The sequence below is a fragment of the Pleuronectes platessa genome, chromosome 13 (assembly GCF_947347685.1).
Source record: "Pleuronectes platessa chromosome 13, fPlePla1.1, whole genome shotgun sequence".
Taxonomy (NCBI): Eukaryota; Metazoa; Chordata; class Actinopteri; order Pleuronectiformes; family Pleuronectidae; genus Pleuronectes; species Pleuronectes platessa.
Window position 1 is genome coordinate 25,804,157 of NC_070638.1, and position 17,182 is coordinate 25,821,338.

Below are 17,182 nucleotides of genomic sequence, written 5' to 3' on the forward strand. Positions count from 1 at the left end.
CTGAATTCTGCTGAGTTTACCATATGCTGTTTATCGTCATTTTTGACAGCTCAATTTTCTCACTTTTCAGTGTTTTGTACTTTTTCTTATGCTTTTATTTGATTAATAATAATGTAACCCTACAGATTTTATTCTGTTAATGATCTCAGATGCTATGCCTGTAATGTTTTCCCATCATTAAATCACCCCACATCATAAGCAGGCAACAATTCCGCATGAAATAAAAAAAAAAAAAGTATTTATTTTCTTAGGCTTAATTAGTAATAAGAAGCTTTCCGCTGCTTTTTGTCAGAGGCCACAGTAGCAGCAGGTTAAGATTCAGAAAGAATTTTGTGTAAGTATCATTAAACCCATGAATCTGATTCTGGCTAACCTCATGCTTCATCTTGTTTCTCTCTTCCTCAGCTGAAAAACACGATGACAACCAGATCTTCTTCTACTTGTACATCAGCTGTTTAGTGGTCAGCTCATGTTACACACTAGTCTGGGATCTGAAGATGGACTGGGGCCTATTTGACCGAAATGCAGGAGAGAATACCTTTCTGAGAGAGGAAATAGTCTATCCTCATAAGGTATTTCTCCTCCACACAGGGAGGAACCTGCACATGCTGACACTAGTTTGAAAAGGTTCATTATCGGAACATCAGCGGTTATGTATGATTGTGGCCGTAGACCATGCCACAGGGCTCTCCCAGACACAGCCAAAGACGAAACTTTTTTTTTTCAGCATCTTTATTGAATTAAACAAACACAGAAAGTCAAATTGAAGTGCCAGCAGTTTCTGCTGGTGTCTCAGCTTTGCAGCTCTACAGCTGTGGCCAAAAGTTTTGAGATTGACACAAGTATTGGTTTTCACAAAGTGTGCTGCTTCAGTGTTATAGATCTTTTTATCATATGTTACTATTTTATTGACAATTACAGTTTTATGCAAAGAGTCAATATTTGCAGTGTTGATCCTTCTTTTTCAAGACCTCTGCAATTCACCCTGGCATGCTGTCAAATAACTTCAGGGCCATATCCTGACTGATGGCAGCCCATTCTTGCATAATCAATGCTTTGATTTTGTCAGAATTTGTGGGTTTTTGTTTGTCCACCCGCCTCTTGAGGATTGACCACAAGTTCTCAATGGGATTAAGGTCTGGGGAGTTTCCTAGCCATGGACCCAAAGTGTCGATGTTTTGTTCCCCAAGCCACGTAGTTATCACTTTTGCCTTATGGCAAGGTGCTTCATCATGCTTGAAAAGGCATTGTTAGTCACCAAACTGTTCTTGGATGGTTGGGAGAAGTTGCTCTCAGAGGAAGTTTTGGTAACATTCTTTATTCATGGCTGTGTTCTTAGGCAAAATTCTTAGTGAGCCCATTCCCTTGGCTGAGAAGCAACCCCACAGATGAATGATCTCAGGCCGCTTTACTGTTGGCATGACACAGGACTGATGGTAGCGCTCACCTTTTCTTCACCGGATAAGCTTTTTTCCAGATGCCCTAAACAATCGGTAAGGGGATTCATCAGAGAAAATGACTTCACCCCAGTCCTCATCAGTCCAATCCTTGTACCTTTGGCAGAATATCAGTCTGTCCCTGAGGTTTTTCCTGGAGGGAAGTGGCTTCTTTGCTGCCCTTCTTGACACCAGGCCATCTTCCAAACGTCTTTGCCTCACTGTGCGTGCAGATGCACTCACACCTGCCTGCTGCCGTTCCTGAGCATCCCCGGCACTAGTGGTGCCCTGATCCCGCAGCTAAATCAACTTTAGGAGTCTGTCCTGGCGCTTGCTGGACTTTCTTGGGCGCCCTTAAGCCTTACTCACAACAATTGAACCTCTCACCTTGAAGTTCTTGATGATCCGATAAATGGTAGATTTAGATGCAATCTTAATAGCAGCAATATTCTTGCCTGTGAAGCCTTTTTTGTGCAAAACAATGATGACTGCATGTGTTTCCTTGCAGGTAACCATGGTTAACAGAGGAATAACAATGATTGCAAGCACAACCCCTCCTTTTAAAGCTTCCAGTCTGCTATTATGTCAGCATGACAGAGTGATCTCCAGACTTGTCCATGTGAACGCTCTCCCCTGTGTTAACAAGTGAATCACTGACATGATGTCAGATAGTCCTTCTGGGGCAGGGCTGAAATGCAGTGGAAATGGCTTTTGGGGATAAAGTTCATTTTCGTGGCAAAGTGGGACTTTGCAATTAATTGCAATTCATCTGATCACTCTTTATAGCATTCTGGAGTATATGCAAATTGCCATTATAAAAACTGAGGCAGCAGACTTTTTCTGAAAATGTATATATGTGTCATTCTCAAAACTTTTGGCCATGGCTGTACTCGGTGTCTCTCAACACGTATATCCGTCCATCCTCTAGAGCAGGGGTGGGCAACTTTTTGACTCGCGGGTCACAATGGGTTCTAACCTTTTACAGAGGGGCCAAGCCAGGACCAGATGGATGAAGTGTTTTTGTGAACTAATTTAAATGACATGGAAAAATCATTACATGAAAGGATTTGGCCTTTAACAATTAGCAAAGCATTTATTTGCAAGGCAATATAACAAAATCTCCTCTTTGGAGAAAGGCTTGCTAGTCTTTGCTATTTCAAATGCCACCAAAAAACTTGCCTCGGTAGTTGACTCTTGAATCGCAGTTTGTCTGTGATTTTTTTTTTTGCTGAGTCTGTAAATTACCTCTGAGCCGTAGCCTTCCGTTCTTGTATTGACTGCTTGCTAGCGTAGTTAGCATGCTTTGTAGCAAAGACAAGCCTTGAAAACTGGGACAGTTTCTCGGCATATCAGGCATACAGCCTCCGATTGGACTATAGTGAAAAAGTATTTTGTTTTCCACTCCGTGTTAAACACTCGGCAGTCATTGTCCACTTTTCGTTTCGTTGATCCGCTCATTTTACAGAAGGGCTCACAGGGCAGAGCGAAAAAGTGAAGGGAGATCATGTGCCCTTTTGAGCCCTATACACCACACTCCCGGTCAAATTTAATTTAGCTGACACTTTTATACAAAGCAACTTACAATAAGTGCATTCAACCCCCTAGGGAACAAACCCAGAACAACAAGAAGCAAGAAAGTACAATTTCTTCAAAAATAAAGCAAAACTACAAATACTACAGATACTCTCGTACTGGTGGAGGTGCTCTCCCGGCCACCTCTACAATGATGTTAAGCCCTTTGAGGCAAAGATGGATTTTTAAATGGGTGCCATTTAAAAAAAAAAGTAATTTGATTGATTGTTTTATTGACTAATTTATTGATTAATGTGTTCTGTCTCTCCCCACAGGCCTATTACTACAGTGCTATAGTGGAGGATGTGCTGCTGCGTTTCTCATGGACCTTGACTGTCACCCTCAGCGCTTTGTCTGGGTTTACTGGCATGTCTGATATTCTGGCTACTTTGCTCGCCCCAATGGAAGTCTTTAGGTGTCTATCAATCAATCAAATTTTGTTTGTATAACCAATATTCACAAATCACAATTGGTCTCATAGGGCTTTAATAAGGTTTCGTACTTCTCTTATTTTCCCTATTTCCAACCCTTGCCCAGATTTTACACGTGAAGATTTAGTTCAGATTATGCCTGTTTATAACAGAAAGAAACTAATTTCACAATCACGTCAATCAGGTAGTGAGTGGAGCCTTTTGATATTTTAGTTCTCACAGGAGTATTACGACTTCAAGTAAGTTTGAGGGCAACAAATATTCTGCTCGTATAGTTTGTATGGGTGCTAAGGGATATATCTTCTCATGTTGATATTTGTTTCCAGTATAGATTTATCAATTTACGATTACAAAATCTCTTTGAACCAGGGCAAAGTCTTAAAATGGTTTATTTTGTACTTTCAATATTCAAAAACTACAAAAATAGTCAACATTTGGAAAAACTTGAAACAGCAAATACTGATATTTTTGCCCAAGAAATATCTGATTGCAGTTAATCTATTACAGTTAATGATTCAGATGCTGTGCCGTTTCAATGTTGTTGCACAGGCAATAAAGCATTTCCTTTATCAGAAGCAAGTCCATTTCATTTTGTGAAAAATATAAACAAAAAAGTGATTTGTTTTTACATTTGAAATCTTTTATGTTTTGTTTAAATGTGGTAAAAGGAAGGAGGATTAAGAGTAAATGCTGATAGTTAGTGTTTGTCATTGGCAGGCGTTTTGTGTGGAACTTTTTCCGGCTGGAGAACGAACATCTCAACAACTGTGGTGAGTTCAGGGCTGTCAGAGACATCAGCGTAGCCCCGCTCAATGCTGATGACCAGACCCTGTTGGAGCAAATGATGGACCAGGAAGATGGAGTCAGAAACCGGCAGGGCAAGAAGAGCTGGAAGAGGAGCTATAGCATGAGTCTACGTAGGCCAAGGCTTGCCTCACAGTGAGTCTTCAAAACAACAGCTGCAGCCATGTGATGGATCTTAAAAGGATCCTGTACCCTAAAGTGTGACTGACTTACTTGACTGGAATGAATGGTGTTCATGAAATGTGTTCATCTCTAAACCTCTGTTATTCATTCGTGTTGATGGTCTCTTTATTTAATATGTAGAGTGCAGTTCAGATTCCCAGACACATAAACAGTCATTTATTTTTCTGTTCTAATGGACACATTAGCTTCACGCAGCATTTAACGGGCCCTCACACCACTTAACATAAATCAGTCAATCTTATTTATTCCGTATAGCCCATATTCACCTATCACAGTCTTTTTCCCATAGGGCTTAACAAGGTGTAACATCCTCTTCCCTTAACCCTCAGCAAGAATGAGGAAGAACTACAAAAAAAGAATAACTATTAACAGGGGGGAAGAAACAACATAAAACCCTCAGAGAGAGAGCCAGATGTGAGGGAGCCCTCTTCCAGGATTGAAAGAGGTGCAATAGATTTTAGTTTTGTGTAACAGCACATCAACAAATGAGATAAGAGCTTCCAACAAACATGTATTTTATTGATGTGTATACCGTGAAGACCAGACCAGACCACAAACATGTCATGCAACTGGAATGATGTAGGTGGAAGTCGTTGGAGTTATGACTAAATATTAGCTTTTAGATGTCTTCAGGTACAGACTTTAATCAATCGTGAAGTTTTGGCGAGAAGCTATAACCATTTCCTGTGTCATTGCTAAAGCTCACCATTTCTTTCCATCCTACGGACACGCCGTTAAACAAAAATTTAAGATTTATTTCTCATAGAAGTCTCCTGATTACATACAGCAATTAGTTATGATCAATTAATTGAATCTGATTAATTCTGTTGAAGGAGTTTGTTAGATACAAAGCATGTGTGTGTATATATATATATATGTATATATATATATGTATATATGTATATATATATATGTATATATGTATATATGTATATATATATGTATATATGTATATATATATATGTATATGTATATATGTATGTATATATATGTATATATATGTATATATGTATATATGTATATATATATATATATGTATATATATATATGTATATATATGTATATATATATGTATGTATATATATGTATGTATATGTATATATATATATATATATATATGTGTATATATATATATATATGTATATACACACACACACACACACACACACACACACACACACACACACACACACACACAACTGGTCACAGAGGCTCTGTATGTAACACATCAAACAACAGCGACAGTAAGATGAATTGGATTACTTGAGGCATACAGCCATCCCACTGTATCAATCCACTGATCATTGCTTAAAACTAACACTGATAACAAGTTATTGGGATCTGTAAAGTTTTATTGTATTTTGAGTGTTTTATTCACTCGAGAGTCCATGAGACACGCACACACAAAATCCTGGGTGAAACACTGTAATACTAACCTAAAAGCTCATGTAATCCTAACCATCCCATCCTGTTCACTGAGCTGCTGCCAAATGTTAAATAATTATTCAATAGCAATTGTTGACAGAGCCAGAGAGTCCATTTTCTTGATTGTGATGGTTGTGTGTGATTTATGTTTTATTTATTTAGATATTTTAACATATTTAATTCTAACTCAAATGTCGGACCAAATATTCTTTAGAATTAAGTTTGTTATTCTTAGGCAGCTATAGATTATGGTCATCAATGGTTTCACAATGATGACCATAATATTATTTATTACAGTTATTTCTGGGACAAAATATCATCCGACTAAAATGTTATTGTGACAGGCCTACATTAAAAGAATAGTTCACCCAAAAATCACACTCTCCCTTTTCACCTATAGGTCCAAGACCCGTGACACCAAGGTTTTGATAGAAGACACTGACGATGACTCCTGACATCAGGCCACACCCCTCGCCTGGGTCCAGAATTTGTTCAAAGGAGGGAATTCCACCTCCTAACCTAGGAATTACCCAGCGAGTTGGGCTGTGAACTCTCAACCAAGGATGAGTTTTAAACTCTCATGCCGACATAATCTGTTTTCAGGAGTCTCTGCTCGGGTTCAGAATTATTTCAACTTAAGCAAACTTGTACAAACATCATAGCCGAAATGCCATCAACCTCCTACTGCAACCTTCAATAAGACCCAAGGGTGGGCTTATCACTTACACTCTACTTTACCCAGCAGCGGGGGACAAACCTATCTCCCTGACACCCAAAACCACACAGAGGTGGACTCCAGAACTACACTCACTCCTTCACCATTGCTTTCGTTCTTCTCAAAACCTCAGCCTAGTATGAAGAATGCAGCTAAATGGAACGCAAGCCGATCGCTCTGACTGAAGTGTCCCCGCTCCCTGTCCGTGCCACATAACTCAACACAGGAAGAGACTCCTTCAAGCTGACTGCTGTTAAAATGTTGAAAAGTTTTACTTCCTGCCCTATAGCTGTTAGTCTCCTACTATACTCCGAGCGTCCAGATAACAAGGCCTTGAATAAATGATGTAACACGTCAAGTTCATCTGTAATTTGGACCCAGGAGTGAATCTGAACCCCTTTCTTCTAGGAGAATAAACAGAGTTCTAAAGTAAACAGACCCTTGGCGTTTACGCTGGCCAGCAGAATATGCAGACGCACATTTTGACTGTCAATGCATTTCAGCTTGTCGCATCATCACAGAGCTGCCTATCTACACCTTACATGCTTTAGAAACACACAGAAACATGCACTTTGTAGGAAGAGTCTATTGTAATGCCTGTTGTTTTCACTCACACACACTCATAAGCAGTGATTTTAATAGTTTTATTGAACCTAGGTTGAAAGGAAACACACGCACACAAGAATAAACACAAGCTGTAGATTAGTTGTAACCATGGTTGTTGTAAATATGAAATGGACCAAAGCAGGAGGTGGTGTGAAAATATAACGAAAAATGTAAACCACTGTATTGAACAGCAGCTGGAATGACTGTTCAGCCAAAGAGCTGAGAAGGAATTTGGTTTGTATCCTGCAGAAACTCCCAGTGAACCTGTGTAATGAAAGACCATCCGTTGGAAAAGTAAAACCATTTTTGTTGAATATATGCCAACTTATTTATGTATGGATGTGTGGGAGCGATGCCCAAATACCACCAGTCATCCCATTCAAGCCTATCACTTTTCAAAAATGAAATAGAGTGAAGGTGAATCCATAGGGAATTTTAATTCTGTGCCTTTAAATCTTGAAAGAAAGATTGAAGACTGTGTGACTGTAAACTGCTGGTTTATGAAACTTATTGTCATCCGTCAAACTTGTTAACTGAAATGTGATGCAGGTGATGAAGAGGGGGGAGGTTGCCTGTCAGTCGCATGCTAGATTTTGTCAGTGTGCGTGCATGCATGTGTGGTTTTCTTGGCAATTTGTTTTTCCCTACACACAGACAAGTTTTTTCTTTAGTTTAATAATGAATAGGCTGGCCCATAGGCCTTATCACTCAAAAGTGTCCTCTCATTGATGGGTTTGATGGTGTCAAATTAATACCAGTCAGGAAAAATGGAAGAGTTGCAGCTTTGATATGCACAAAATGAAAAATTTGTAAAAACACTAGTCCAAATCAGTTCTGTGGAAATTTATTTACTTACTATGTGTAATTTATTACATGTGAGCCATTATTCTTGGCTTCAGGGAATGTGATCCCCTCAGTGTTTTTCTTATTTTTCACCAAACCATTGTGGTTTAGCCTCTTTAGTTTGAGTTTCCATCAACAGCATCACTGCAGGCACTAATTGCAGTGTTTGTTGCCAATTCCTCAGAGCCATAAAACCGAATCCTCTAATCTGGTTTTATAGAGACAGTTGTGTTTACACTGGAGAAACTTTTTTAATAAAGAGTTCAGCTTCTTTTATTTTCACCTTCCCAATAAGATTCAGACTTCTTAAAGGAAAAACTCAGATGTTTTTAGCTGGTATTGTCAACAACTGTTGTGGCCATTTAGAACATTCAGAATGCAACAGCAGAATAAACCCTGTCAATGAATCAATCAATCAAATTTTGTAAAGCCCATATTCACGAAATTCATCTCATAGGGCTTTAACAAGGTGTGACATCCTCTGCCCTTAACCCTCAACAAGAGTAAGGAAAAACTACTAAAAATAATAACAGAATAAACCCTGTCAACAGCTGAACTAATCTGCATCTCTTTTGTGGAACCAGGCCTTAGAGGTCCAGTATGTAAGATTAAGGTGAAGGGATATATTGACATATTTTACGTAAAATAATTCTAGTGATGTTTTCATGAGTGTGAATACTTTATATTTACATTCAAGTATTTATTTAGAAGCAATGATAAGGTATGAAAAGTTACAGCAAAACAATGGGCACCCAACACACTACCCGGCCCTCTAACGGCACCGGGCAGTCACGAGTCACACCAAACAGACGGCGTCTGTAATATTTTATAACAGTAAATAGAACAGGATTGGTCAATAACGAGGGGAAGTCTTCGTTGGTTCTTCCTCGATTGTGCGCAGGCGTAGTCCACCTTTTTTGCATTGGAATAATGATATGACGAGCAGCAGCTCCCATCTCAGTCCTCCTCTGATAGTTGCTAGGCAAACTGTTCACTCTTTGACTAGCCTTGACACAGCTGACGCTTTGTAGGTCAGTGGTGTTTTTCATTGGAGTAAAGGATATTGTGTTCCTGCTTTATCGGCTGTATGTTCTGTTTGTGTAAACATTCGAAACAAGGAAACAATGTCACTCTGTCCGTTCCCCAGAACCTGGGAGAGCTTCTTGAACTCTGTATGATGTCGAATGAAGCTAAGGGAGATATGCTTTAATATAAAAAGTTAGAAATGAGAACAAGTAAACGATTCATGATTAACACCAAGCAGCAACGGTTAATAAAAGTAATTTGTGTGAAGGCCATATATCTGGCCCAAACGGCTCCTGCCCCCCCACCTCCTTTCTTTTATAGTTTAGAGTGCAGTTTCATAAACATCTTCACAGACTCAGGCACACGGACAAGCTAAAATTTAAAATCCCAGCAGAGGCCGCCATAATACTTGTAGTAGCCCAGACTGGAAAAACTAAACACCCTTTGAGTTTTTATGAAAACTGAAGCTTACCACATGTTTTTTTCATGTTTGGAAGGGGAGGATGTGGAGAGGGGTATTCAGTTGCCACTAGCAACTTCACTTTATGTATTGAGCAGGCTGATAGTTTGAAGTGACTCTTTTGGCAGCACAGGAAGTAGCACAAGAAACTTTGTGTCACGGTAACTTCAAAATTTATGCTAATCTTAAACAAAACATAATGCATTATAACCAGTTTTTTAGGTTTATACATGAAATCTCTTATTAGTAAGTAGTGTAAAATTCATCTGCAGCTTTTTTTTCAGGTTTTTCAGTTTGACTATACTACTAAAAACACTGCCGGTCATTTGATGCTAAACGTCCTTGTAAGAATATTTTCAGACAGCAGTTAGATCTCTGCAGGTCTGGTACTGACACACACACACAGACAAAATGTCACCATTCATTGACTTACATACATTCCTTTCCTGGAGACAAACTACAACTTGCCTTGCTCCTAGCTACACCTAACCTTCTCTTAACCTCACCCTAACCTTACTATAAACTTAAGCTGAACTTAAACTTACTCTAACCTTCACCTAAACCGGAAGTTAACCTAACCCTAACCGTACCTTAATCTTAGCCCTACCTTACCATAACCGTAATCTAAACCTATCCCCTGACCATACATAACTTCCCCATGTTATTGGGACTTGCGTTTTGTCCCCACATTGTGACTGTGTGAACAGATCAAGGTTCCCACTAGTTTCTGTATTCAACTAGAGCTTTGAAATTAGGCTGTTGTCCTCACTGCTTCTGTCTTCAAAACATGCTATCACACACAATTGTTCGACCCTGAGATAACTTGAGTTTTTTTAAATGCACAACTTCTCCTTCCTCTGGGTTTCATATGAACAAGTCTTAATTTAGAAGAAATGTGATTAGAAACCCATCCCTGTGTAATTAACGACATTCCAAAGTGACACTAAGATGAAATCTCAGTTCTCAGCTGGTGCGTTAGGTTGTTCATTCACAAGCTAGACTTAAGCTTCTTGACTCTTTAGCTTAGCTAATGAAAGCTATAAATTTGCGTCCAAATCCAGGAAAAAACAATTGGGTGATCCCTCTGTATGACAACCAAGCCTAACAGCATTAGATGTTTACTTATTATGATTCTGTTCATAGTTTTAACAGCAGCATTTGGTGATTTGGACCTTGTGTAACTGGAGTTGTTATTTTTGTTCTCTTTCTACATTCCACATTTTGCCTCAAACTCCATCACACACAAGCCCAATCGTCTGTAAAGATGTTTTGAAACTGTGACAGAGAGGTGAAACAACCTCCCCTTTGCCAGCCATCAGTCAAGTAAAATCCATCAGTTGAGGGTTGGGCTGGGTATCTAGCCCCAATATGTTTTTTGGCACTAACACTAATGGGAATGCCTCACAGAGTATATCATGACCTTAAAGTGAATGTCTGGTTAAATTTATTATTTAATTTTAGATGTTTATAGACAGTTATGAAACAGCTGCTTGATAACATTTAATACTTCAAAAGTTTGACTTATTCTATCAAATGAAAAGTGAGGTGTAGAAGTTTGTGTTTATAATTTGCCAAAGAAGGAACCAAAACTCTAGATTCCCAGCTGTAGTCCAGACTGGTGGAATCTACTTGATCCAAAATAATTTCTTTCAGAATCTTTTGAGGATTTTATGATGATAAATATGACTCTCTGTTGTCAACAGGCTTATTTCCCAAGATTTCACAGTGCACCACTTGTATGTGACCAGGATCTCATTATTTGTTTCACAACAAAGCTGCACATTTGGCCTCATGCGGGAAATTCTCTGTACTCTGTACTCTTAACTCAAAACTTCACTTTTATTTTGCAAGGTTTGTCCGTCTTCAGATTCACAAAATCCCTTTACTGGACTCACGTGTTGTAAATAATTTGTTTAAAGCTGATTGACGATACCTGTTCATATTCATGAACCTACCTTATCATGGCCCTTAAACTATTAAACATCATAAAGGAACATTTCTGGCTTTTATTTTCAGATCATCTTACCACGAATAACTTCACTTATCGCATAAGAAATAAGAGATATCCCAGCATTCAAATTCAAACTCCCCATAGCATTGTTTTATGTAGTTTGAAGAGAAGGTACATATTGCAGTGTCTATAATACATACAATGATAAGTTTTTTGTTTTTTGTTCTGTCCCCATCATCCAAACATTTCAGAGTTCTTAGTTCTGACCCAGTGTAACATTTAGTATGTCATTTTCACTGACCAGGTTAACATTTAACTTAGTATTTTCTGTTTGTTGAACTTGTTATGTCCAGTTAAATCAGTAAACTCACATTTCAAAGAGTGATATATTGGCAGAAATTGAATATAAAATAATCCTAGTGATGTTTCGCTAGTGTGTTTCATCTAATTTGTATGAATTGCCGTGTACTTTACCCTACAATGGGCCCTTATTTCTGTAAAGACGCCGCCATTGTCTTTTTACAGTTGCCAACCTGGGCAAACTAAAGACCTTTTGAGATTTTTATGATAACTGAAGGCTACCACAGGTTCTCTTTCATGTTTGGGAGGGGAGGGTAAGGTGAGGTGTATTCAACATGCAACTTCACCACTAGATGTCACAAAATTCTGCACACTGCCCCTTTAAACCTGTTTAATATTAATCTACTTTTGCCAAAGAGATGACTGATTTAACTGTTTCAGTGTAGTAAAACATTTAGAAAATATCCATACAATATTAACACCGACAGCAACATGTTATCATTAGTTTTTTTTAAATAATTGTTTTACCATGGTTGGTACTTGAATTGAAAGACAGGTCTGGAACACTTAACTCTAAATACAGAAATGGATTAATGTCACACATTTTTTTAAATCACTTGATTCATGTTAGAGCAAATGTGTTTGTATGAGAAGTTACTGCGAGAGACCTAATGTCTTGAATTCCTCAGTCTTGATTGATGGACCAGAAAGACTTTTGTCCAAGTCTTAGTACATTTGAACCAGGACAATATTGAAAGCTTTATTGAAGCAGTTTTAAAGGTTCCGATCAAAGATCAAGTGGTGTGATCGAGTATGAAGTCCTCATTTGGAAACAATCCAAGTTATGTTGAAGTATCTGGTTCTTCCAGGAAGTGACAGGCATCACCAGGGCTTCTGGCCTCAGATCAATCTGATCTGCGTTAACAGGAACACAGGGTTGCTCCGAGACATCCCTGGTGCTATGTTGTTGCAAAACTCTTTCAGGATTTGTTTTTCTTCTCAAGTGAACTGATATGAATTTAAGAGGTCTGATCTTTAAAGATATTTGGTGTTCGTTGAGCCCCGCCCTGTGAGCTCTATATGCACAAAAACACACTGGTCATTATCCTGCAATCGTCACTGGACTGCCTGGCTTGGAGCATGGAGCCTCTTAGAGGATGAGGATCCAGTGACAGGGTTTATTTTAGACACAAAGCCATGCTGTTCATTCACTCATATTGTCTTTGTATATTTTAAGCGTGCCCCTTTTTCTTCTTTTTTTTCTTCGGATTAACTCGATAAGGTGAAGATGTCTGAGGATCTGAGACTCTTCATGCTTACTGGCCCAAAGCTTCTCAGCATGGAACAAACCATCCTCAACCTGGATTAGAATCCTCTGATATCCACACCGTGTGACCCGGAGCTGTTGATTATACAATACATAATATACTGATATAATATATTGATTAGAAGCACTGTATAATGAGTGACTGTGCCGTGGCTGTTGTCTCGTACTTACAGTAGCAACGTGATGCTACAGAGGTGCCTGGTTCACCAACCCCTGTTACAGTTTTTCAGTAAAAATCTGCTCAAACATGTATGTGACTCTTGGTTCTCGTCTTATCTCGCTTATCATTATTACTATTTATTACGATGACGCGTGATACTGATGTTAATGTATGTGTTTACCACACACATGAACTTCACCATTCAGGTGACATATTCCTTCAAAAAGTAGCACATAGAACACAGTGGCACCTTCAGTCTCATTTTGGGACTCAGATTGGATACATGTAAGCAGGGGTGGAACTTGTAACTAAAAGTACTGTGTTTAAGTACAGTTATGAGATACTAGCAATCTACTGTGTTGTGTTGTACTCTTTACAGGTATAGTTACTGATTACTTTTCAGATCAAGATGACAGATTAAGACTTGACAATAAACTTGTGTCCACTTGGGGTCACTGGTCACATTTCAGGGGAGTTAACCTTCAAGATATTTGTTCTGATGATTTTGATGTAAATAACTATAAAATGGTCTATATTTGAAGAAGCAGCCGTCTATGATAAGGTATGATTATGTAAATGTTATGTCTTTTATTTCTACATTTGTATAAGTAATTTACTCTGAGAAATCTTTATATGAATTGATTCATTTGAAAGTTGTAATCATTCATTTTAAAAGCAGATTGAACTGACGTTTCCTGTGCTCCTTTGATGAAGATTAATTTCTGAAGGTCCATATATAACAAAAATCTTAAGGAGTCCTCAATGAAAAAGGTGCAATTTTGTGGTTTCTCCTGTCTTATGTGCTCAAAGTGAATAAAAACGCTGAAAGCGGTGAGATAAGTCTAGGGGGTCCAGAGGGGGGCTTGTGGAGCTCACTGACTCATGCTCAAGTGGAGGCGGTAGGTACGTAGGGGATCCTGGAGCTCACTGACTTAGGCAGTGGAGGTGGTCTGTAGGGGCTGCTCCCGGAGCTCGGATTGACAGAGGCCCAACTTGATAGTTAAACAACAGCAGCAGCTGGATGAGTTGCACATTCATCTAACAACTGTCCTCTTTAAGTGGCTTCGTGATAGGGATACAGTCACTAATAAATACAATTTATCAATAATTTTGTCCTATTGCCTATTCATTCACCATGCCTATTGAAATCTAGAAATACAAGAGGCTGGAACCCTCTTTTTTTCTTCTAAATTATGTATTTAGAACAAATTGTTGAAAGTTTTGGAGTCCCCAATGAAAAGGTGCAATTTTGTGGTTTCTCATGTCTTAGTGCAGTTCCTACAAGTGTCCCAAGTATTGCAGATACCTATCCACAAGATTGGGACATTTCTACTCATTTTGCTACTATGATAAGTCACTAAAAGTGTCCCAAGTGTTGCACTTACGTAACCACTAGTTTGGGACATTTCTAGGAATTTTGCTTTAATGTAAAATGCCTACTAGTGTTCCACGTATTGTACTTCCCAATTACCAAGAGTGGGACATTTCTAGGCATTTTGCCTGAATGATAAGGGCCTAGAAGAGGCCGGCTCATTGTGATTGGTCGGGACATTTCTAAGCATTTTGCTACTCTGATAAGTGCCTAGAGGAGTACCAAGTATTGCACTTTTGTAACCATTAGTTTGGGACATTTCTAGGCATTTTGCTTAAATGTTAAGTGCCTACAAGTGTCCCACTTATTGTACATCCCTGACCACATGTGTGGGATAATTCATGGCATTTTTGCTATAATGTTAAGTGTCTACAAGTGTCCCAAATATTGCACTTCCGTAACCACAAGTGTGGGACAATTCAAGGCATTTTGCTGTATTGCATACGCACTGTTGTTTGTGCGTATGCACCAAACAGCAGCTCAGAGTACTCGGCCTTCTTGGAGACCCTGAATGGAGTCCTGTATGGGGCTCCAGTAGGGGACTCCGTAGTTCTGCTGGGTGACTTCAACGCCCACGTGGGCAACGATGGAGATACCTGGAGAGGCGTGGTGGGGAGGAACGGCCTCCCTGATCTGAACCCGAGCGGTCGTTTGTTATTGGACTTCTGTGCTAGTCATGGATTATCCATAACAAACACCATGTTCGAACATAAGGGTGCTCATAAGTGTACCTGGTACCAGAGTACCCTAGGCCGAAGATCAATGATCGATTTTGTGATCGTGTCATCTGATCTGAGGCCGCATGTTTTGGACACTCGGGTAAAGAGAGGGGCGGAACTGTCAACCGACCACCATCTGGTTGTGAGTTGGATCAGGGAATGGGGGAAATTTCCGGATAGACCTGGTAAGCCCAAACGAGTAGTGCGGGTGAACTGGGAACGTCTGGAGGAGGCCCCCGTCCTAGGTATCTTCAACTCACACCTCCGGCAGAGTTTTTCTGGCATTCCTGTGGAGGTTGGGGACATTGAGCCGGAGTGGGCGGTGTTCAAAGCCTCCATTGCTGAAGCTGCGGCGGCTAGCTGTGGCCTCAGGGTCTTAGGCTCCTCAAGGGGCGGTAACCCTCGGACACCGTGGTGGACACCGGTGGTCAGGGAAGCCGTCCGATTGAAGAAGGAGGCCTTCCGGGATATGATATCCTGGAGGACTCCTGACTCGGTTGCAGGGTACCGACAGGCCCGAAGGGCTGCAGCTGCTGCCGTGTCGGAGGCTAAGCAGCGGGTGTGGGAGAAGTTCGGAGAGGTCATGGAGAAGGACTTTCGGTCGGCACCAAAGTGTTTCTGGAAGACTATCCGGCACCTCAGGAGGGGGAAACGGGGAACCATCCAAGCTGTGTACAGTAAGGATGGGACTCTGTTGACCTCAACTGAGGAGGTCGTCGGACGTTGGAAGGAACACTTTGAGGAACTCCTGAATCCGAATAACACGCCCTCTATGTTGGAGGCAGAGCTCGAGGTTGATGGCTTTAGAGTGGCTTCCCAGGCTTGGTTGGTGCAAGACAATATTTTCTACCATGTATTGTATTTTTCCCTTACAAAACGTGTGGGACATTTCAAGGCATTTTTGCTATTATGTAAAGTGCCTACAAGTGTCCCATGTATTCTAATTTTTTTTTTAACCTAACACAAAGAGTGAGACATTTCTAGTTATTTTTCAGCACTCAGGGTTGGGCTTTAGAGTGGGTCCCCGGGCTTGGCTGGTGCTGGAGAATTTGTCCTACCATGTATTGTATTTTTCCCTAACAAAACATTAGGGACATTTCTAGGCATTCTTGCTATAATGTAAAGTGCCTATAAGTGTCCCATGTATTTTTTTACATAACACAGAGTGAGACATTTCTTAACAAAACATTTGGGACATTTCTAGGCATTCTTGCTATAATGTAAAGTGCCTACAAGTGTCCCATGTCATTTTGTTACATAACACAGAGTGAGACATTTCTAGGCATTTTTCAGCACTCAGGGTTGGGCTTTAGAGTGGCTCCCCAGGCTTAGCTGGTGCTGGAGAATTTTTTCTCCCATGTATTTCATTTTTCCCTAACAAAACGTGTGGGACATTTCAAGGCATTTTTGCTATAATGTAAAGAGCCTACAAGTGTCCCATGTATTATAATTTTTTTTTTACCTAACACAAAGAGTGAGACATTTCTAGGCATTGTTCAGCTGTCAGGGTGGGGCTTTAGAGTGGGTCCCCGGGCTTGGCTGGTGCTGGAGAATTTTTTCTACCATGTATTTCATTTTTCCCTACCAAAACGAGTGGGACATTTCTAGGCATGTTTGCGATCATGTAAAGTGCCTGCAAGTGTCCCATGTATTTTTTTACCTAACACAAAGAGTGAGACATTTCTAGGCATTGTTCAGCTGTCAGGGTGGGGCTTTAGAGTGGGTCCCCGGGCTTGGCTGGTGCTGGAGAATTCTTTCTCCCATGTTTTGTATTTTTCCCTGACAAAACATTTGGGACATTTCTAGGCATTCTTGCTTTAATGTAAAGTGCCTACAAGTGTCCCATGTCGTT

General features: G+C 39.9%; 1 protein-coding gene across 1 annotated transcript in view; it reads left to right on the forward strand.

Moving 5' to 3' along the window:
* Positions 1 to 13,928, forward strand: part of LOC128455317 (xenotropic and polytropic retrovirus receptor 1 homolog) — an 89,838-nt gene extending 75,910 nt beyond the window's left edge. The window contains exons 13-16 of the mRNA XM_053439026.1: positions 406 to 572; positions 3,284 to 3,423; positions 4,157 to 4,378; positions 6,252 to 13,928. Of these exons, the coding sequence (XP_053295001.1) occupies positions 406 to 572; positions 3,284 to 3,423; positions 4,157 to 4,378; positions 6,252 to 6,306 (584 nt within the window). The 3' untranslated portion in view covers positions 6,307 to 13,928. The remainder of the gene's footprint in view (positions 1 to 405; positions 573 to 3,283; positions 3,424 to 4,156; positions 4,379 to 6,251) is intronic.
* The last annotated feature ends 3,254 nt before the right edge of the window (positions 13,929 to 17,182 follow it).